A 21885-nucleotide genomic window follows, 5' to 3' on the forward strand; every position below is an offset into this window, starting at 1 on the left:
TACACTGCTGATTTAAAGGAAAAAAAACTTTTGTTTATACAAAGCAAAATTTATCTTTGAAAATGTCGCCACTCGCTGCCCGACGTCGATATCACGCATGGCTAATTTGCAGATAATCACATGGTCGGATTCTATGTAAAGAAATCCAAGGATATCTGTGAAATTCCAAAACAAATATTCAAAAAATAGCCCTGTCAGTTAAAATAAAACCTACCTTGTAGATGTGATCAATTAATATTGTCCGCCATTTTGTTTTTTCTCCCAACGCATGCGCAGTGCGTTTTTCACCAGTGGCACCAAATCAGCTCACATCGGGCGACCGTCGAGGTGACAGGCGAACGTTTTACCATCATACCATCCTGACTACCCGGGATAAGGGACTGTGCAATAATTATCGGGAGGGGGGTTCTAAAATTAATAGGGGGGGGGGGGGGGGGGGGTAAAAAAGTTAAATTGGAATGTAGGGTAGAGGGGGTTAGAAGCTAATTGCTTAAGTATGGAGAGGGGGGTCATAAGTCGATTTGGGTTTTTGTTCACTGTAAAGTTATCAGCTTTTTTCTTATTTTATTTTTTCTTCCGTGAAACTGATGAATTCTGTTTCGGTAGCATAGTAGTTTTCCATAGCTTTATCCATGTTATCCAACAAATCTCTAATGTTTCTTTCAATACCAGTAGTAATAGAGTGCAGTGTTGAATTTATGATGACAGCTCAGTAAAGTTGGGAGTTTTCCCACTTCTTTTCGAAAATAAGCTATCATCATGATCACTTACCTTCTTTTTTATTTGTTCACACTTTTGTAGTAAAAAATGGCCTCATTTTTGCATCTCACAATATTTTAATTGTCGCGATGTGTCATGATGTATGGGGGGTGGAGGGGGGGTGGTGGGTTGATAGTTATTTCATTTCAAAAGGGGGAGGGGTGAGAAGTTATTTTACATTTGGCACGGGGGGGGGGGGGGTTAGCTTCAATTTATGCCCAATTTGGAGAATTTTAGAACCCCCCCTCCCGATAATTATTGCTCAAGTCCCTAAAGTCAGATATTTTGTCTGTAATGAGTTTAGTTAGGTTTCCTGGAGGAACAATTAAAAATAAGTCCTCTTTTTTCAGTTGTTGTTGATGCCAGATCACATTGACATTCTTGATGGCATGGCTGCATATCCTTGTCCAATAATTTCAATCGATGGCCTTGAAGGAGTTAATTTTACAATTCCCGTAAAGATTAAATTACCACACCCGTATCCCGAGGGATATCCGACTGGAAATGTTCGTCTCCTGACTATGAACGCTCCGCACAAGTGGAAGGATATCACAAATGAAGTCCGTTGTGTTGAAACAGAATCATTCATTGAACTGCAAGTGAGCCACTTTTCGTGGTAAGTCAGTGATGGTCTCGATTTTTTTTTTCTTTCGGCGATGGCCTCTTTGCCGCAATATAATTGGATCGACATTGTGTTTGGCACGTAGCTCTTTTAGCTCTTTTACTTTTAAGTGATCTTAAAACTGATGTTTTCATGTTAAAAACGAAATTTAAGGCTACCAAGGTGGTCATTTATAAATTTAAAGTGACCAAACTTTAGTGTGATTTGCTTTTCTTCAAATATTAATACAGTAAGAACTCAACTTCGAATACAGTGAGATGTGTGCTATGAGGTTTTGTTCAGGGGTTGAGTCAATAGAACGGTTTACGATAGTCAATGCATCATGGGTAATCAGGGCAAGATTACTAACAAGCGATGAGGAAAGAAATGCATTTTTCATTATACTTCCATTGTGAGGTAACATTTGGAGACCAGATTTGTTTTGTAGATGGAAAAACCTCTGTACTATGTTTTGTGTTTTTTTTGAGCTGATCGAACCGGGCATAAGATGGGTGGTGTAGCAGTGCTCATAAGATCTAAGCCTATTGGATTGATACCCTTGCTGTAAAACAAAAGAAAATAATACAATAGAAGGGGAAAACAATGCATTCTATCATTTTATCTCACCAATCACAGTAGAGCTTACGAGATGCTGCTACACTACTCCATAAGATAAAGAAAAGAAAGTTTCAGGTTTGCGGGTTTTGCGACTGGATCAAAATAGTTCAATTTGACCGTAAAAATATCGTGCCTCAACGAGAATGACTCGATCGGCTCAAAAACGCCACAAAACATTGAACAGAGGATTCTCGATATACAGAAAAAGTTTGGTCTCGAAAATATACCTCAGAATAAAAATATAACGAAAAACGTATCTCTTTTCCCTTAATTTTCAATGCCCTGATTATCCATAATACAACGACTATCGTGAATCGGTCTATTAGGCGTTAATTAGGTGGCTACGGAAGTATCCGTGGCGCTCTAAATTCTAGGCCGACAAATATATATGCATGCCCTTAAAACTACATTGATTCTATACTTATTTTTCGTTAAGGTTGTGGACCGGGATATATGAAATTCCCTTTACAATGGCGTCTTCGTTGTCCAAGTACTTGTTTACACCTCCCCAATATGTCAGTTTTGCTGTCTTCAAAAAAACTGGAGTATGCAGCCATACATCCCTCACCATGACTTTAGTGTGTGTGCCAAACCACGAACAGATTGAAAAAATAGAGTTATTGGAAAGTAAGAGTTAAAAACAAGCTAAACAATTACAATGATGCCAATATATTTGATGCTGATTCTAGTAATAGAAAACGAGACCCCACGAGTAGTTGGCTAATGCAATGCTGCATGCGCAGTGATGTTTTATTCCGTGACTCTGATCCAAAAAAAAAAAAATTTTGAACGACCGTTCATAATAATCTCTCAGATTATAGTTTTCTCTTTTTCTTTTTCTCGCTCAAAGAGCAAGGCTATACTCAACTTGCGTTCTCTACCGGAAACAAGAAAATGCGACCAGATGACAAAGCCTATACGAAAGTAGAAGGATGCTACGAGAAGAAGTTAAACGAAGATATTTTTCTTCGGTAAGGTTATGATGTTAAGTAAAGAGGTTTTTGCAATTACTAGATACATCTATATACATATATTATCCTGTATAAAACGAAAAGTTAAGACAGTTCAATCAAATCTAAAATTTGTTTAAAAGACTCTTTGGCACACCGTATTGTTATATCCTTACAATTTAGATGTGTAACTTTAATAGCGCAGCGCAGCCGTGACGTCATAAAAACGGAAGACAAAGGCGAAATTCGGACGAACAAACTTACAAGTTTACTTTCAGCAGATAATTTTCACAGCCGATCGCAGTTGATCTTGGTTTACATGGGTTATTATTGTAACTTTAAGTAAAAATAATAAAATCGGTTCGTATAATCCTCGTAGCGGTTAAACAGAATGCAATGTTTGTCCGAATCTTTAAGCTATTTTTAGAATCAGTGCGCTGCGCTATTATCATTGTAGTTGTACATGCGTCCTTAACATTTTCTAAAATGCAACTAGATCTCTTCGACATTGGTAAACCAATGAAAGTTTCATAAATTTGATTTGAAATCTGCGAAACATGAAAAGCATTTGCTTTTCCCTTAAAAATATTGCTAAACTCCTCACTAGTAGATGAGTTTGGCTTTAGGTGCTTGTTCGGCGGGATGAGAGGGGCCTGGCACATAACAACGCGGTAACCATGGCATCCCTGTTGCAACTCACTGTGCACCTGTCACACTGACGGCCTGGTCAGTGGAATACTCACTTACATATACCTACCATAGGGAGGAAGGGCGGAAAAAGAAAAAGCGTTTAGCGTGTGGTTGCCAGAGGCTAGCGACAGCGAATATCGTAATGCAAACGATTGTTGGCCGAATCTAAGGTCAAGCTAGCGTGATCACATGGATAGCATGCGATCGAGTTGACCCATTAGCAATAAATAGCGTTGATCGATATCGCGGTAATTACCGATGAAATAGCTCAGCCCTGCTGATGACCAAAGTTAATGCTAGCGTAATCACCGGAATAGCGTTTGATTGTGATAGCGTGTGCTTAACGTATACAGGGCACTTCAAAGAGAGGGCGTGCTTGTAATTTGGTAGATGTAAATGTAAATGTGGGTGGCCAGCGGGCAGACAACAAATGAAAACAGCGGCTATCGTAGACTATTCGCCGCTACACATTTCGAGTTTAACTTTGCCTAAATTTCATTTAACCACATTTAGATAAGTACTCTGGTAAATTTTTATCATAGCCTTTATAAAATAGCTTAAACATTTCTAGTTTATATTAGCCCTCTGTCATTGCAGTGCATTGTGGGATAATTTTAGGGGACGGAATATACGCCACGTTGAAAATATCTCCCTTAAAACAGTCCCACGATGCACTATAATGGCAACTTCGGAACGGCTAATAGTCTAAATCAATTTATATAAAAGCCGTTCATAAGGCAACTTGGAGAAGAAGTTACATCTGAATATAGCTATCTATGATGATCTGAATGATTAGAGATAACCTTACAAGGCAAACATTAACCTCGCACCATATTGCAAGATCCAACATTACTCTGATCTTCCTATATAGGTTCATCGAACACGACATTTGCAGAAAAGAGCTGCCTCTGGTCAAAAAAAACGATAGCGATACTAGTACAGAACTGGTCATTTCCTTCCTGGAAAAGAAAGATGGTGATTCTAAAGATAATTTGTGCAAATTTTGCATCGAAGAAACAAGAGTTGTTCCTCCAGATATTTCCAAGAAACAACCTACCACTGAGGTAAGCTTAAGAGTTATTTACTGAAATGTAATAAATTCCATTTCCCTGCATTCAGCATATACTCAGCACCATTAAGGCATGGCTCTTTTGAGGAAGTGATGGAAAATCAGTTATTTATTCATATCTTTGACAGTTTACTATGAATCTTTCCCAAATTTGGCTCGTAGTAGTAATTCTTCAAGGCAAGCAATTACCGCGTATCTGTTAGCATGGAAACCAGGTCACGTGACCACAAGGCCGCCATCTTGGATTTTTTTAAAAAATCGTTTGTAGTCGTATTGAAACTACTTCAAAAGTCCTGAAAATCCATATTCCTTTTGATATTTGCAATACCCATATGGATCTAATTGGATATCTTGGAAATTATATTAAGTTTAATTCTTAGAATATTTTCAATTTTTTGGAAAAAATAGAAAATATTCTAAAAATCAAACTTAAAAAAATTTCCAAGATATCCAATTAGATCCATATAGGCATTGTAAATATGAATAGTAATCTGCATTTTCATGACTTTTAAAGATGTTTCGGTACGTTTACAAACGTCTTGTTTAAAAATCCAAGATGGCGGCCTTTTGGTCACGTGACTTAGTTTCCATGGTAACCAAGGCTCTAAGGTTCCTTCTTTTCACAAAAGACATTAACTTGCCAAGTTTGGGGAAGATTTGTAGAAAACTGGCTTTGATATAGCTAATCAGTTTTTCATCTGAGAGCCATGCCTTAATGATGCTGAGTACACCTGTTTCAAAGAGCGTTGACGCTCCGACCGAGATCTGAAATGGGTGATCTGAGACTTTCTGGATAAAATGAAAAAAAAAATCATATTCTTTCATCTATGCTCTTCAAACTCTATAATTTGGGTCACGCTTCATATTCCAACCCAAAAGGAAACTACTTTGTTCGGCTGTTAAAGTATTACAATTGTCTGCACGTTACTCAGGCGCGGTCCCAGATTCCTGATTTCCGACCGACAACGTTTTTTGAATTAGATATATACATTTCAAGGCGTTTGAGGTTAAGATGCATTAATGATTTTCATACAATTAGCTTATATACTTTCTTAAACTATTAAAGTAAAGTTACGTTCTGATATGCATTATGAGATGGTTTTAATGATTATAATTTTTTTTTTTTTTGTTTTTTCATTTTTTTTTTATGCATTTGTTTGCTTTTTAGCATTTTGTTTTCAGCATTAAACTAAAATTGCTTTATGATTTGCCTCGCGAGAAGCTTTTTATATTTGATTAATTTTGTCTTCTTTTGTTTTGTTCTTTTTATTTTATTTCTTATACATTTGTGTCTGTTGTTTTTTTGGTGCTCTTTTTTTTTTTTTTTTTCGTTATCTTGCTTATTTGTTGTTTTGTTGTTTTTTTTTTTAGGCATTTCTGGTTCAAAAATTGGAGACTGTTGGACTGGAAAGCGCCCCTCCGGAACCTTCTGGTAAAGTAACTATCACAGTTTTACCAGTAGTGCTTGTTAAATCTAGTTATAGCTGCTCTTTTTTCTTTGAAATATACCATTCTAAGAAGTATCGTGGATGCGAGGCTAACATGGAAATACAAAAGAAATCACGCCTTTTCTCGATGGAATTTGTTTCATTTCCTTTCTATTTTCACGCTAGCCTCGCATCCAAGATAATTTTAAAAAGGGTCCATTGTTGCTACAGCAAGAAAGCACATGAAAGCCATGTGAGTTGACACAACAGAAGGTGCTAATTAAAACATTAGAAAATGCTATATTCAACCAAAATGGCGCCTATGAAAGCCAGCAATTCTTCGATTCCACGTTACGTCATCGCGGCCTCTCGGAGGAGCGTTTGTGCCATTCAACAAAAGTTTTCTTATTAGCATCCGTTGTTAACGGCAACACAATGGCCGCCTTGCTTTAGTCTTTTTCATAAAACTTTCTTCTTGGGAATGCTTGCAACCCATCAATGGAAGCTTGAGTGATCAATCCCCTAATTTCTCAGAACTGGATGGATTTCTAAGTTAAAGTCTTGGCTTAATTCTGGTGCTTTTTCCTTGTTTGCAGTATTTTTGGATAAAAATAAATTAAATTGTAGGCAGTTTATCCACTTCGCTTCTAGCTTGTACTTCAAGTCATTCTCGGAACTTGTTTGGCAACCGACACGAGGCCATCAAAAATGTAACATTCGTCCTCACAAGTGTAATCTACTATATGCCGCCTTCAGCACCATTACAATTAGCCCCTCAAGTGCCTGAACATATATTGTTGCAGTGAACTCTCCCTTTCCTTTCGTTCCCTTTGCTTTTTATGTATTTTTCATTTTCTATCTTTTGCTTCATGGTTTATTTATTTGTATTATGGTATCGGAGTTTTTCTCTTTGCCGAAAATGATAACATAAGGTTCGTATTAACAGGTTTGTGTAGCAGTGAAACTGAAGATCGCCCCAGTAAGAGGACCTCTGCTTCTAAAGTTGACTACAAATAATATTTATTTTTCTTTGATTCGTTTACTTATAGCTTAACACCCTGACTCACCATCCCAATCGCTTCATAACTTTCCCTCTTCCTTCCTTCTTTCCTTTCTTTCTTCATTCTTTCTTCATTCTTTCTTCATTCTTTTCTTACATTTTTGTTTGCATCTTCGTTCCATTTTAGCTGCTTCTTGCAAAGAGCTGGAGATTTGTTTTAAAGATTTAAGTCTTGCAGCAATTGATACCAATGAAGCGGCTTTCAAAGTTGCAAATTTACTAAATCTAGACAAGGTTTCAATGAAAAATCCACCGGAAGAAGTTGTGGTGAGATGTAGAGAATTTTGCTCTTACTTGAAAAGCAGTGAAAGAGATGATATTGTAAAGAAAATAAGGGGTTTGCTTCCAAGTGGAATGACAGGTTAGTGCAATGGGAATCTCATATTTCTTCTTTGTCTCTGTCTTTGACTTATGGAACCGTCCATGACAGACTATTAACGTGGCATGTACAGCCTTGTCTTTCTGAGAATCGCTTTTATTATTTTGTGTTTTTATTATATTTTCTTTGGTATCTTGCGTCTCTTTAGGTCCTCTTTGTGATGGAAGACTTCTAGTTAGAAACATGGATTATTCTTTGAAGCAACGCATGTCACGAGCCTTATCAGGCAAGTAGAGTTCTTCATTTTGGGGGATATAATAATAGTGTGGTAGTGGTGTCGTTGCTGACCATGGTGGCGGTGGCGGTGGCGGTGGTGGTGATGGTGGTGCTAGCGTTGGTGGTGATTGTTACAATATTAGCTTACGCAGTTGTAATTAGATACTTAGAGAAGTGATTGTTTGATTAAAGACGCATAACTATTTCCCCACCAACACGAACACGTCTTGAAACATGGTGTCAGAAATAAATTGGAAATAACGCTTCCAAAGTAGCTGAAAAAACCGTCAAGTTCCTACTGCCGAGGCATTGAAGAAGTAATATGTCAAGTAAGGAGGAAGCTTCGACCAGCAGCGGTCCACGAGGACCAATATTCACGTCGCATTTTCCGGTACCAACGCCGATGAATACCAAAGGAGATCAAGTAAACAATTGGGACTTCTTTAAACAACAGTGGGAGGACTACGAAGTCGCAACCGGACTGTACCAGCAAGACCCAAAGATACGACTAACAACGTTTCGCTCTGTAATGGGGAAGGAATGTCTGCAAATATTCCTTAATCTCAAGTTAAGTGACGAAGAAAAGAACGACGTAAACACATGCTTAAACGCGCTAGAAGCCTACTTCAAACCAAAGCGCAACGTGGTGTACGAACGATATCTGTTCAACAGCTGTACTCAAGGCCCAGAAGAAACCGTAGATGGCTACGTAAATCGCTTAGAAAATGCGCTTCATCATGTCAGTTTGGTCCGTTAACGGAAGAGCTTATCAGGGATCGACTCGTTCTTGGTATACGAGAACACGCAACAAAACTACGTCTTTTAAAAGAGGACAGTCTAGATCTCAACAAAGCCCTCAACATTTGCCGCTCAAGTGAATTAGCTAGCAGTCAGTTAAAAGCCATGAGTCTAGTGGATAAGACAAATAACGAAGAAATCAATGAAATACGAGAACGGAAGCCTAAATCTCCAAGCAAGCCAAGTGACAAGTACAACAACAGACGTTCCCACAGAACGCCAAGCGGGGACAGTAAACGAACTACAAGTCGACGAACGAGCAGTTACAAGTGCTACCGCTGTGGTGGTTCTCAGAAACACAAGTTTAATAGAAGACTGCCCCGTCTATGGCCGTGAATGCAAAACGTGCAAGAAACAAAACCATTTCGCGTCTGTGTGTAAATCGAGGTCAAGCAATGTCAAAGCGATGACAGCTGAATCAGGAGAATCAGAAGAAGGAGAATACTCATCCGACGAATTCACGTTGAAGATTGAAGAAGTTGGTTCGGTGAAAACGAAGGGCAAGCAGCTTTTTGCAAAGCTTGAGTTTATGAACACCAATTCCAGATATAAAACGGATTTGGACTGCCAACTAGACACAGGAGCGACCTGTAACGTAATCAGCCACAAGGATGTAGCAATCATCAACCGACGCTCCGACGCTCAAGCAAAGCAATGTCAAACTACGATTGTTTGATGGATCAGTCATGGAAACATTAGGTGAAGTGACACTTAAGGTCAACGAAAAACATTGCTTCAAATTTCAGGTTGTCAACGGAAACCACAAACCAATTTTATCAGCCGAGACATGCCAACAATTAGATCTAATCAAGTTAAACATCGATCATCAAGTCCACGCGGTTCAAGAAACCGGAACTCTGCCCCTAACTAAAGAAAGTATCTTAAAAGATTTTCGAGACGTCTTCGAAGGATTGGGAAACATTGGTAACGCTACAATCGCAGTTGACCCAGATGTCACGCCAGTTCAACACGCGCCTAGAAGAATCGCAGTTACGCTTCGCCAGGAAGTCAAAACAAAGTTAGCTGAACTCGAGAAAAGGAAAATCATCGTCAAAGAGACAGAACCCACCGAATGGATCAGCAGCATGGTCGTTGTAGCCAAACCTGGAAAGATACGAATCTGTTTGGATCCCAAAGATCTAAACAAAGCGATCAAACGACCCAAATACCAAATGCCTACGATGGACGAGATGCTACCCAGACTCGGCAAGGCCAAAGTCTTCACAACGTTAGACGCAAAGGATGGGTTCTATCAAATCGGTTTGGACGAAGCTAGCAGTAAGCTTACAACCTTTTGGATCCCATTTGGCCGTTACAGATATCTACGCATGCCTTTTGGCGTCAGCTCAGCCCCAGAGGAATTCGAAAGCACCCTACACGAGCGACTGGGAGACCTAGAAGGCGTGGAAGTGCTCCGCGACGATATGTTAGTGGTCGGTTACGGTGACACATTAGCAGAAGCCAACAAAAACCATGACGAAAATCTGCTACGTCTGCTCAAGAGAGCAAGACAGATCGACTTAAAGCTGAACAGCAAGAAGCTCATCATGCGGAGAAAAGAAGTGAAGTTCATGGGACACATCTTGTCATCCACCGGACTCAAGCCAGATCCAGATAAGGTCAAAGCAGTGACCGAAATGCCAAAGCCTACCAACAAGCAAGAGACACTCAGCCTACTAGGCTTTGTAAATTATCTCTCCAAGTTTCCCCCTCGACTATCAGAAGTCGCACTGCCTCTTCGTGAACTAACCACAAAGAATGCAAGATTTGTGTGGTCACGCCAGCACGACAAAGCCTTCTCAGAAGTTAAACAACTCGTGATTGCGCATCCAGTACTCAAGTACTATGACATGAGCGAAGAAGTCACTATCCAATGTGATGCTAGTGAGAAAGGCCTCGGAGCAACCTTGCTTCAAAACGGCCAACCAGTAGCGTTTGCATCCCGAACTCTCACACCAGTTGAGCAACGCTACGCACAAATCGAAAAAGAATGTCTTGCAATCGTCTTCGCTTGTGCAAAGTTCAGCCAGTACATCACACGGAGAGAGCTGATAACAGTAGAATCAGACCACAAACCTTTGCAAGCGATCTTCAAGAAATCCTTGTTAGCAGCACCCAGCAGGTTACAGAGGATGATATTACGCCTACAGCGATACAACCTGAACGTAACTTACAAGCCAGGACAACAAATGTACGTGGCAGATCACCTCTCACGAGCCTTCCTCGCAGACCGAGGAGAACCTGGAGACGAGTTCCAAGTGTTTGCGCTAGAACTAGAAGGAATCAACCCCCTCGACAATGTAAAGGTCACAAGTGAAAGGTTAGCGCAACTACAAAAAGCCACAGAGCAAGACCCTACAATGCAGTCACTTAAGAATACTATACTAATAGGATGGCCTGACGTACGTGACAAAGTACCAGTAGCTATCAGAGACTACTGGCATTTCCGAGAGGAACTGACACTCCACAACGGCATCTTATTCAAGAATCAACTCATCATCATACCTCGAGCCCTCAGATCTGAAGTAGTCGCGAGGTTACACTCAAGTCATCAAGGAATCGAGGCGTGTGCAAGGAAAGCACGAGATCGCGTTTACTGGCCAGCAATGAACCACGACATCAAAAATGCAGTAAAGGCTTGTCATGTGTGCTCAGAATATCAACCAAGTAACCCCAGCATGCCAATGCAGTCGCACGAAATACCCGACAGACCTTGGAGCAGACTAGGCACAGATCTTTTCACACTGCAGAACAGAGACTATATAGTCTTGGTAGATTACTACTCAAACTACATAGAAATAAGTCCTCTGAAAGATACAACCTCAGCATCCATTACCAAGTTTCTGAAGGAACAGTTCAGTCGACATGGGATACCCGATGTGCTGGTATCCGACAACGGGCCTCAATACGTCAGCAACGAGTTTGCTGAATTCGCAAGAGACTGGGAGTTCAAACATGTCACCTCATCGCCATACCACCCAAAGTCAAATGGAAAGGCGGAATCAGCAGTGAAAGTAGCCAAGAGCCTGCTCAAGAAAGCCATGCAAGACCGTAAAGATCCGTGGTTAGCCTTGCTAGATTATCGGAATACCCCCACTCAAGGAATGCAGAGCAGCCCAGTACAGCGCTTGATGTCTAGGAGAACAAAGACACTAGTCCCCATAGCAACTAACCTTCTGTATCCCAAAGTAGCGGAAGGTGTGACAACCAAAATCCACCTTAAGCGCCAGAAAGCCAAAAGTCACTACGACAGACATGTAAAGGTCCTACCAGACCTAGAAATAGGCCAAGAGGTAAGAGTAGCGCCAAACCAGAGAGGCAAGCCCTGGGAAGTAGGGAACTGTAAAGAGAAACTCTCAGACAGGTCATACCTAGTTGAGTCGAACGGAGAGTTACTTCGCCGAAACAGACAGCTTTTAAAGCCCGTCGACGAAGCACCGAAAGAACCAGCTAGTGACACACAAGCATCACCAGAGGCAGACAGTGCAAGGACACCTCAAGTTCTACCTGCGTCAGAACCCGCGGTCAATCCACCTGTACTGCGAAGAAGTCAGAGAGTGGTTAAGAAACCTGATCGGTTTACTTGACTACCGAACATTTATAGGACATTGATTTTGTTACAGTTGAACTTTAATATCCATATAATCATTTCGTAGTTTAGTCAGCCATTTTGTTTGGTCATTTCTTTTTTAAATCTTTAAAATCTTTCTATATCATCCCAGCCATGTATTTCAAACATTATAAAAGGGGAGATGTTACAATATTAGCTTACGCAGTTGTAATTAGATACTTAGAGAAGTGATTGTTTGATTAAAGACGCATAACTATTTCCCCACCAACACGAACACGTCTTGAAACAGTGATGGTGTGGGTGATGGCGATCATGATGGTGATAGTGATAGTGATGGTGATATATGTTGATAATGCTGGTGCTGGTGCTGGTGCTGGTGCTGGTGCTGGTGCTGGTGCTGGTGCTGGTGCTGGTGCTGGTGCTGGTGCTGTGCTGGTGCTGGTGCTGGTGCTGGTGCTGGTGCTGGTGCTGGTGCTGGTGCTGGCTGGTGCTGGTGCTGGTGCTGGTGCTGGTGCTGGCGCTGGTGCTGGTGCTGGTGCTGGTGCTGGTGCTGGTGCTGGTGCTGGCGCTGGCGCTGGTGCTGGTGCTGGTGCTGGTGCTGGTGCTGGTGCTGGTGCTGGTGCTGGTGCTGGTGCTGGCGCTGGCGCTGGTGCTGGTGCTGGTGCTGGTGCTGGTGCTGGTGCTGGTGCTGGTGCTGGTGCTGGTGCTGGTGCTGGTGCTGGTGCTGGTGCTGGTGCTGGTGCTGGTGCTGGTGCTGGTGCTGGTGCTGGTGCTGGGTGGTAGTTGTGGAGGTTGGTGAAGGTGATGGTGGTGGTGGTGATTGTGGTGGTGTACGTTGATGCTGATGCTGATCGTGACTGTGCTCATGCTTGTGGCAAAAGCAGTATTTTTCAACTACACAAATTCGTCTGCGTAGAATAAATTATTTACCACATTTATATATTGTGTTGTTTTTTTTTAGCTAAAGATGAATGGAAGGCATTTGCTGAGAAAGTAGGAGTATCGAGTCATGACATTGCATTTTATGATCAACGAAAAGAGAACCCCGTCTTGGTAATTTTAGACAAGCACTGTGGAAACATGACAGTCGACGAGCTTTACTTTTATATAGTAGAAAGTGGTTTCAATGCAACTGCTGACTACTTCCTGTAAACACGGAGATGCATGTCATAAGATAAAGAGAATTATCAAATAAAGAACAATTCGTGAGAAAGTACAATAGACATTAGTCACCAAGGGGAAGTGTGTAAGCAGGATACAGAAATGTCCTTCTTTGCATTCGAAATTAACATGGATTTTCTCAATCAAACTCACTTCAAGGAACAACAAAAAATTTGTAGAACATGACAGTATTTACGTCCAAACTGTATAAGCTTGACACGCTTTGAGAACCGTACGTTTTTTTAATCCTTACAAGATATTACGAACTTTATTACGAACTTTATCCTTCCGTACGTGTATTCTTGTGGTTTCAATTACAATACAATAAGTTTTATTAGGTTCCCTCGAAGGAATCTTCATCCCTGAATTGCAAATGTGAAAATACAAAGTTATGGCCAATTACATGAAAAAGCTAACTATCTACAATTAGATTCAATTAGAGTTTTTTTATTCTGATCTAAAAAAAAGTTACTCCTAGAGTTAGTCATTCACACTAAGCGAAAGATGCCTAAGCTAGAAACTTTATCCAGCAGGAGAGCCTCATTATGTGTTCAATACATGCCATAGACAGAATTAATTCAGCAAAAGACCATCCACTTTTTAACCTACTACCAAGAAATGAAACCTCGCTTACAATCTAAGAACTAGAAAGGACAAACAATACCTTTTCTATGATCGCAGTGTATGTTAAACAAAACGCGTACGAAGCCAGGACTTTTTCATTTTCAAATGTTTCTAACTAATATTTGTCGACTGTCTTAGTTCTTAGTCAGATATTTCGAGACATTTTAATATGTTATGCATAAACATATACGTTTCGCTTTAGATATACTATATTTTATGCACATTTTGTCCAATTTTTTAGAGATGAAAAGCTTTTTTATTAGTTTTATAGCAATTGCTTGTAAATAGTTTATCAACTTAGTTTTATTTTCCTTTGTATGAAGTTCGTTAATTCAGTTTTATACTGGTAGAGAACTCAATAAACTATTATCATTATTATTATTATTATTATTATTATTATTATTATTATTATTATTATTATTATTATTATTATTAAGACTAGTTCCAATAGTCACAGATTTCCGATTCCAGCCAATAACCATAGATTAGTTTACACAACCCTTCCTGGCACATGCCAGGCTGGGCCAATACACCTGCCAACATGTCAATGGTAAATGTACATACGTACCATAGCATACATATCTAGATAAACTGTGTCTTGTATCAGCCTTGTAGTTTGGTTTTCTACGTAATTCAGTATGTTTTTTGTACGAAAGTAAGACAAAATATGACCTCATACAATGGTGGCCAAATGTTTGTTATGGATAGTCATAATTGTTATATCATCAATCTTTTTTAACAGGAAAATAAATAGTTATAAAATTAAGTGTTAAGGCTGGTTAAGCCATTAATCCCTTGTGTTCAAAAATATATATAATTGTTGCGATTTCGTGTAAGCATGCGTCCTAGACGTTATGGATGAATGAAATCAATCAATCAAAAAGAAAGAAAGAAATATTAGTATCTAACAGTGGCATCTCAACAGGTTGGATTTTCTTTTAATGAATCTAAATTTAATATAGAAGGTTGTTTGGAGAAGTTTTAAAAAGTACTTGGAGTACAGAGTGGGACCAACGAGCAAAATTTCACCATCTTATTCCTCTTTTACTCCGACGAAGGACTAGCTTCCGAAACATCAGTAAGTTTTTTCATGTTTTCAAGGTGTAAAATTTAACCTTTTATCATTACTGTTTCATTAGAAACACCGACGCAGCTCACACTAGTTTTTATCTACTTATCTCCTCTTATGCCTAGCTTGGGAAGCAAAACCGGACAACATTGGTTATGGGTAAGCGCCCTTGCTGCTACTTACTCTCTTTCGTTCACAGCTCATTGTGAAGCGCCTTTGAACATACAGTCAATTCAAAAAACGTTGTCGTTGACCGGCTCAAGCCTACGCGACTGGACCGAAAGGAATATGGGTAAAAATCACTGAAGCGGTTAAATATTCGTTCTGAATTAATTGTTCCCGGTAGTAATAATAATAGTGTCGAGAAACAATCCATCAAATGCATGTCTTTGGGTTTAGGGAAAGAGAAACAAAGTAGTTATGATTCAGTTCACAATTTGGAAAATATGAAGGCATTAATAATACGTGTCCTTCAACAATTCCCGCTCGCCTACGAAGGTTCGTGCTGTAAACCAGGCATAACTAGACAGATAAAATTATGGAGTCAACTCGGCTTCAATGATTGCTACCCAGAGTTCCTTTCGGTCCAGTCGCGTAGGCTTGGGTTCGTCGACGACAACATTTTTTGAATTGACTGTATCCATATGAAAAAGAGCGCTATATAAAAGTAATAATCATACGCTTCTCTTGCTTCACGAAAACGCAAGAGAACTATGGAAAACCACTTCAGTGTCAAGGCAAGTCATAATGCAAGTTTCTCCGCCCATGAAAACCGTTTTAACGATTTCATGAAACCTAAGTTTTTGATACCAATTGTATCATCTTCCAGCAGAACAAAACAATGCAAATATTTAATGTGATGCTTAATTCTTGAATGGCACTTCCATTCAGACGTCCTTGCTGGATAACATGAACTTGACAATTCAATGAAAGAAAAATGAAAGTCATTGTCGCTCGAATCAATCATTCAATTTGTATTTACAGCAGACGTTAGCCTGGAATAACCATAGACAAAGGAGACACTGATTGTCTAAGAAATTTAGCAAACACAATCGTGCATTCTATTGAGTGCACATAGTATATAAAACTCTAGCATCTGTCAGCTGAAGTAACAATCATGGATATAAAGTTGGAGTGGTGCTGGAATTACTGCATTGATCATCGTACTCTACAGAATTGTACGCCATGATTTTCTGTCTTGCTCTGGTCGTTGCTCTTTTGGGGCCCTGTCTCTCCGAAGGTAAAGTTGGATAAAGTTAAATCTATTTTTTCTTAAATGCACTGAATGTACCTTTGATTTTCTGTCTTACTCTTGTCGTTGGTCTTTTGGGACCCTGTCTCTCCGAAGGTAAAGTTGGATAAAGTTAAATCTATTTTTTCTTAAATGCACTGAATGTACCTTTGATTTTCTGTCTTGCTCTGGTCGTTGCTCTTTTGGGGCCCTGTCTCTCCGAAGGTAAAGTTGGATAAAGTTAAATCTATTTTTTCTTAAATGCACTGAATGTACCTTTGATTTTCTGTCTTGCTCTGGTCGTTGCTCTTTTGGGGCCCTGTCTCTCCGAAGGTAAAGTTGGATAAAGTTAAATCTATTTTTTCTTAAATGCACTGAATGTACCTTTGATTTTCTGTCTTACTCTGGTCGTTGCTCTTTTGGGGCCCTGTCTCTCCGAAGGTAAAGTTGGATAAAGTTAAATCTATTTTTTCTTAAATGCACTGAATGTACCTTTGATTTTCTGTCTTGCTCTGGTCGTTGCTCTTTTGGGACCCTGTCTCTCCGAAGGTAAAGTTGGAAAAAGTTAAATCTATTTTTTCTTAAATGCACTGAATGTACTTTTGATTTTCTGTCTTACTCTGGTCGTTGCTCTTTTGGGGCCCTGTCTCTCCGAAGGTAAAGTTGGAAAAAGTTAAATATATTTTTTCTTAAATGCACTGAATGTACCTTTTGAAAAGGGAGCTTGAAAATCGAAGCATTCCTGCTTATTTGTTTTTCTACATATTTTTAGGATAATTAATCATATTTGACTTAATATTTGACTTTTCAAATAGTAGTAAAGATCAGATTTGTCAAATATCTTTGCAAAAAGGCATTTTTTTCATTCCAGATTCGAACTTGTGCGTGTTTTGGTTGAGTTTTTAGCATACTCAAATCATCGCCTGGTCGTTAATCACACCGTTTATTCTTGTTTTCCGTTTTTGTTTCGTTGTTTCGGTTATGTGCCTCTCTGTTCGTCACTTTTGTATGAAGTATTTGTTTACACCCGATCCACTTTCTGTTTTTAATCGTTTCGTATTATTCTGTAAATTAAAAAACTTACATTTTTTGGGCATTTTCATACCAGAAGTGTTTTTGATTTTCTTTTCGCTTCATTTGTATTTCCTTTCCCTCAAAGTTCTTTGAAGTTTTTTATTTTATTTTTGTATTCTTAAATTTATATTTGTCGTTTCTTTTTCGACACTAGATTTAATGGTATATATTATACTTATTCATTTACCTCATTTACTAACTTGTTTCCTTACTGACTTGTCTCCCAAGTTCTTTGAAGTATATTTTTTATTCTTAAATTTCTTTTTACTATTTTATTCGACGTTTTATGCTTATTCATCTACTGACTTGTTTCTATTCAGCTTGTGGGGTAAAACCCTTCAGTGCTCGTGTGGTTAACGGAGATAATGCCCAGCCACATGCCTGGCCCTGGCAGATCTCTCTCCGTGCGAATGGAAGGCACATCTGCGGTGGATCTCTGATTAAACCTGACTGGATTGTCACTGCTGCTCACTGTGTGGAGAACAGCCCCTTTCCAAGTGGCTACACAGTTGTTGTTGGTAAGCATATCATTCAGTTATTACTACTACTTATTGGCAGCTCTTCAAAATCCAAAATGGCGGCCCAAATCCAAAATGGCGGCCCAATTCCAAAGTGGTGGCCAAAATACAAAATGGCGGCCCAAATCCAAAATGGTGGCCAAAATTCAAAATGGCGGCCCAAATCCAAAATGGCGGCTCAAATCCAAAATGGTGGCCGAAATCCAAAATGGCGGCATACCGTCTTTGCACTTTAGCCAAAACACAAGAATACCCCTGCAATCCGAATAACAAATTCAGAGCTATTTAGACTAAATTATTTAGCTTGTGGGATATACCAATGGTACATAACGAATTACGAAGCTATGAATATGGTAAAAAGCTAATTGTATTCATGTTGCATTTCTAGGTGCGCACACCAGGACTGGTACAACCGCTGTTCAGCAAACATTCCGTGTCAAAAACCTCTTCAAACATGAAGGTTTTAACATGAGGCACATTAGGAACGACATTGCTCTGCTACAGCTTGACGGACAAATCAAGGCGAGCTCAAAGGTTAACACGGTCTGTTTACCAAAGAAAGGAAATCGAGTACCTCCTGGCACAAGGTGCTACATAACAGGTAAAGTTCTTAAGGGAAAAATGTTTTTATGGACCTTGTCCATTTAGGCATAATATTTTTTCCATTCCAGGTCGAGTACCATTCTTTTGAGAATAAAATTATTTGTTTGAGTTGTATCCATTTTCATGTGACTGTATTCTTATGTGCAAACGTTTAACAAAGAAATGATGCTCTAGGGAAAGGCACGTGGTCTGATAAGCGAAAAGTGTGGATTCGGTCTGATGCGTGAGATAATAAGTCAATGTCAACCAGTTCCAAAGTTATACTTTCCAAACTAGATCTGGAGATCTGGTTAAACTGCTTTATCTCATAAAACAATTACGGTATAGGTTCAATGAATAATCGAGTTGTTGTTTATCAGGATGGGGTCGTACTGTCGGTGGAGGAATGGCTGCTGACATCCTCCAACAAGCTCCACTCCCTGTTGCCACTCACAAGGACTGCTACAGAGTTAATGGCAAACGAGTTGACGAGAATTCTATGGTCTGTGCCGGCGGTGAAAATGCCGCAGGTGGTTGCCATGGAGACAGCGGTGGCCCATTTGTCTGTAACGAGGGTGGGAAATGGGTTCTCCGTGGTGCTGTCAGCTGGGGCGATAGTGGGTGTCGTACTAGTCGTTACACTGTCTTTGCTCGAGTTAGCAGCTATATTGACTGGATCAACCAAAAGATTGCAGGTACGTAGGCATGTTTCTGAAGCAATGTTTCAAAGCTTCCAATATCGGACTGGACCGGATTTCAAGTCCACGCAATCAGTTCCAGTCCTCGGCTAAGCCGGACTTGAAATCCCGTCCAGTCCGATATTGGAGGCTTTGAAATGACTTCTCATGCTCATTACTGTTCGACTTGGAGTAACTGGAATAAAATTAATTCAGGCCTAGGACTGAATTAATTTTGTTCCAATTACTACAGACTGAATTCAGTCCTTTCACAGGACTTTACCAGGTTTCAAGTAACATCATGTGACCCAAAAAAAGCCCATTGATTTGCTGGTTTCCTCATGAATTATTAATGAGTATGAGAATGATATATCTAAATCCCATGCGATGTTAATAACACGATTGGAAAAACTGTGGCGACTATGATGGTGATGATGGTGATGATGGTGGTGATAAGTATAATATTAATAATGATGATGATATAGATGATATAGATGATCACAATGATGATGATTATGGACGATATAGATGATAGCAGTGATGATGGTGATGATGATGGTGATAAAGATAATAATGGTGATGATGATAATAGACGATATAGATGATAGGGATGGTGATGGTGGTAATGATAAAGATAATATTGACGATGGTGATGGTAAAGATGATGACAATGATGATGACAATGATGACGATATAGATGATGGTGGTTATAATGATGATGATAAAAAAAAGTGATCACAATTTTGATGATAATGGACGATAGAGATGATAGTGATGATGATGGTGATGGTTAAATGATAAAGATGATGATGATAATGATAATGATGATTTTTTTTTCTTTTTTTTTTTTCTTTTCCTTTTTCTTTTTTTCTTCTTCTTATCACATACAGGTGCCGGAACAAGTATGTAATTCTATTTACCTCCTTATGTTCTGATGCGATAAATACTGTTGTGATCCTTGTCTACAGACTTATTTGTACAGATTTCAACCCATACCAATCATTCCTTAAAAGTCAACTGTAACGCAAAGAATGTGTTAGCTTGAACAATACCAATGCTTTGAAATACCACGATTTTTCATGGTATCTATAAATAGCTAACTTATAAATGAGTCTGTGGTCATTAAGAACGACGGTATTCATCGAATGAGAGAGAAAGCATATATTTTTAAGAATTTTAGTATCTAAAAGCAGGAAAGAAAGAGAAAAAATATAGTAGAGAAAGAGAGAGAGTAGCTTAGAGTCGACGCATGCGCAGTTATGGTCCAGGAAGATTTATACGGCTATAGGCTCAAGATTGTATTGAAAAGTCCTGGTTCAATCTACTTATTATTCGTTTCTTTGTGTTAAGGTTGCACGGACAAGAACAAAAACTGTGCCAGATGGACAAAATTCTGCTCTTCTCACAAATATGTAAAAGCTTATTGCAAGAAGTCATGCAAGCTTTGCTAAGGTAAAACAATTCTTCAGGGGAATATTTTAAGTAACCTTCCAATATACATGTTATAAAAATAGTATTCACCGACTTTATTTCACAGCTTTTTTTTTTTTTTTTTTTTTTTTTTTTTTTTGCCATAAATAATTTTTTTTTATTAAATCGTTTAAAGGAATTAAAAATTAAAATTTTCTAAAAAAATTAAAAAGAGTTAAAATGTTAAATGTTTAATTAAAATTCTTTTTGTTATTACTTTCAGGCCTGAAGTCCAAAAAGCTTTGCGCAGCTAATAACTGAAAAAAGTAAAGTCAATAAATAAACTACATAATTCAGCAATAAATATAACGTGTATTTTGTAAAAACCACGCCACGAAAATTACCTATATTTCTAAATCGTTTAAAAATAAGCTCAAAATGATAAGGTCCATTGAAACTTTTACAAATTTTGAGCATTTCTCGTTCCATGTGATTTTTGCTCTTCTATACTCAAACCTTCTAATTTTCGGATTAACTCGATTACGCGAGGAATTCTCTTCAAGGATTGAGTAGCATTCTCTTGGCAAATTCATGGATCTGTGCCCCAGTAATTTCTACATTTTATTTTATATCATCAGATGATCAACCATGGGAGTGTATTTTTTTCGTTCTCGTACTTACATACTTCTTCTTTTCTTTTTAATTATGCTTATAATTCTGAGCTCCAAAACAATGTCAATTAGTAACCTGAGTAAACGCAGTCCCCTAAGGGAAGTGAGCGTTGTGTGACAACACTAATAGCGGCTGCGTAGGAGACTAGCCTTTGGGGGGCTAGTTAGCATCGCAGTCAGGATCCCCCATCTGGATCCTCCAAAACTTATTCGCTAATTGAGGTTCTCCGATTAAAGTTAAGACTTTTTTTAACACCTTGAGCAATCATTCATTGTGTCTATCACTGCAAGCTCATAGCTCGTCTCGCTTCGATGAAAATGCACAGCTACCTTTCAAGATGGCGCAGGGAACTGTGAAAGGGAGTAATGCCCTAATTTCATACTATGAATTTATCGTATACGTGTGGACGGGAGGTCAATACGAAAGCAAAATATTGGAGATTCAAAAATATCCGGATACTTTCATGTGCCTAAGGTTTTATTGAAACTTTTCACAACAATTATCACAATCAATTATCAATCCGTGTAATATACGTTATAAATGCATTCACAAGGCTTTCAGCCAATCAAATTGAAAAATGGTCACATGTACATGAAAACCATGTAAAAATTACATAACATTATTTCCACGCCGTATATTTACAAGTTGCCTCTATCTTTGACAAAATTGTTCGTGGAGAGAAAATAGGACGTGCAGCTTTGATTAAACACTATTAAAACGGTTTACAAG

The 21885-nt window shown here is 39.0% G+C and overlaps 2 protein-coding genes across 5 annotated transcripts in view; both read left to right on the plus strand.

Moving 5' to 3' along the window:
* LOC148910811 (uncharacterized) overlaps positions 1-14689 on the plus strand; it is a 53055-nt gene extending 38366 nt beyond the window's left edge. For all 4 annotated transcript variants that reach the window (XM_089030342.1, XM_089030344.1, XM_089030343.1 and 1 more), the window contains 8 exons: positions 1110-1375; positions 2415-2605; positions 2829-2949; positions 4490-4682; positions 6059-6119; positions 7302-7535; positions 7702-7779; positions 13100-14689. In XM_089030342.1, coding sequence (XP_088886468.1) covers positions 1110-1375; positions 2415-2605; positions 2829-2949; positions 4490-4682; positions 6059-6119; positions 7302-7535; positions 7702-7779; positions 13100-13290 — 1335 coding nt within the window. In that variant the 3' untranslated portion in view covers positions 13291-14689. The remainder of the gene's footprint in view (positions 1-1109; positions 1376-2414; positions 2606-2828; positions 2950-4489; positions 4683-6058; positions 6120-7301; positions 7536-7701; positions 7780-13099) is intronic.
* A 1416-nt stretch (positions 14690-16105) lies between these two features.
* LOC116308537 (chymotrypsinogen B) lies at positions 16106-20853 on the plus strand. The gene is made up of 7 exons (XM_089030358.1): positions 16106-16232; positions 17618-17815; positions 18204-18416; positions 18778-19092; positions 19965-19976; positions 20425-20526; positions 20768-20853. Exons 1-6 carry the CDS (start codon positions 16178-16180, stop codon positions 20523-20525), a joined length of 894 nt encoding a protein of 297 aa, XP_088886484.1. The 5' UTR covers positions 16106-16177; the 3' UTR covers position 20526; positions 20768-20853.
* Positions 20854-21885: the final 1032 nt, after the last annotated feature.

Source organism: Actinia tenebrosa, unplaced genomic scaffold (genome assembly GCF_029948245.1).
Source record: "Actinia tenebrosa isolate PJP-AT-01 unplaced genomic scaffold, QUT_ActTen_1.0 PGA_scaffold15__27_contigs__length_11533743, whole genome shotgun sequence".
NCBI lineage: Eukaryota > Metazoa > Cnidaria > Anthozoa > Actiniaria > Actiniidae > Actinia > Actinia tenebrosa.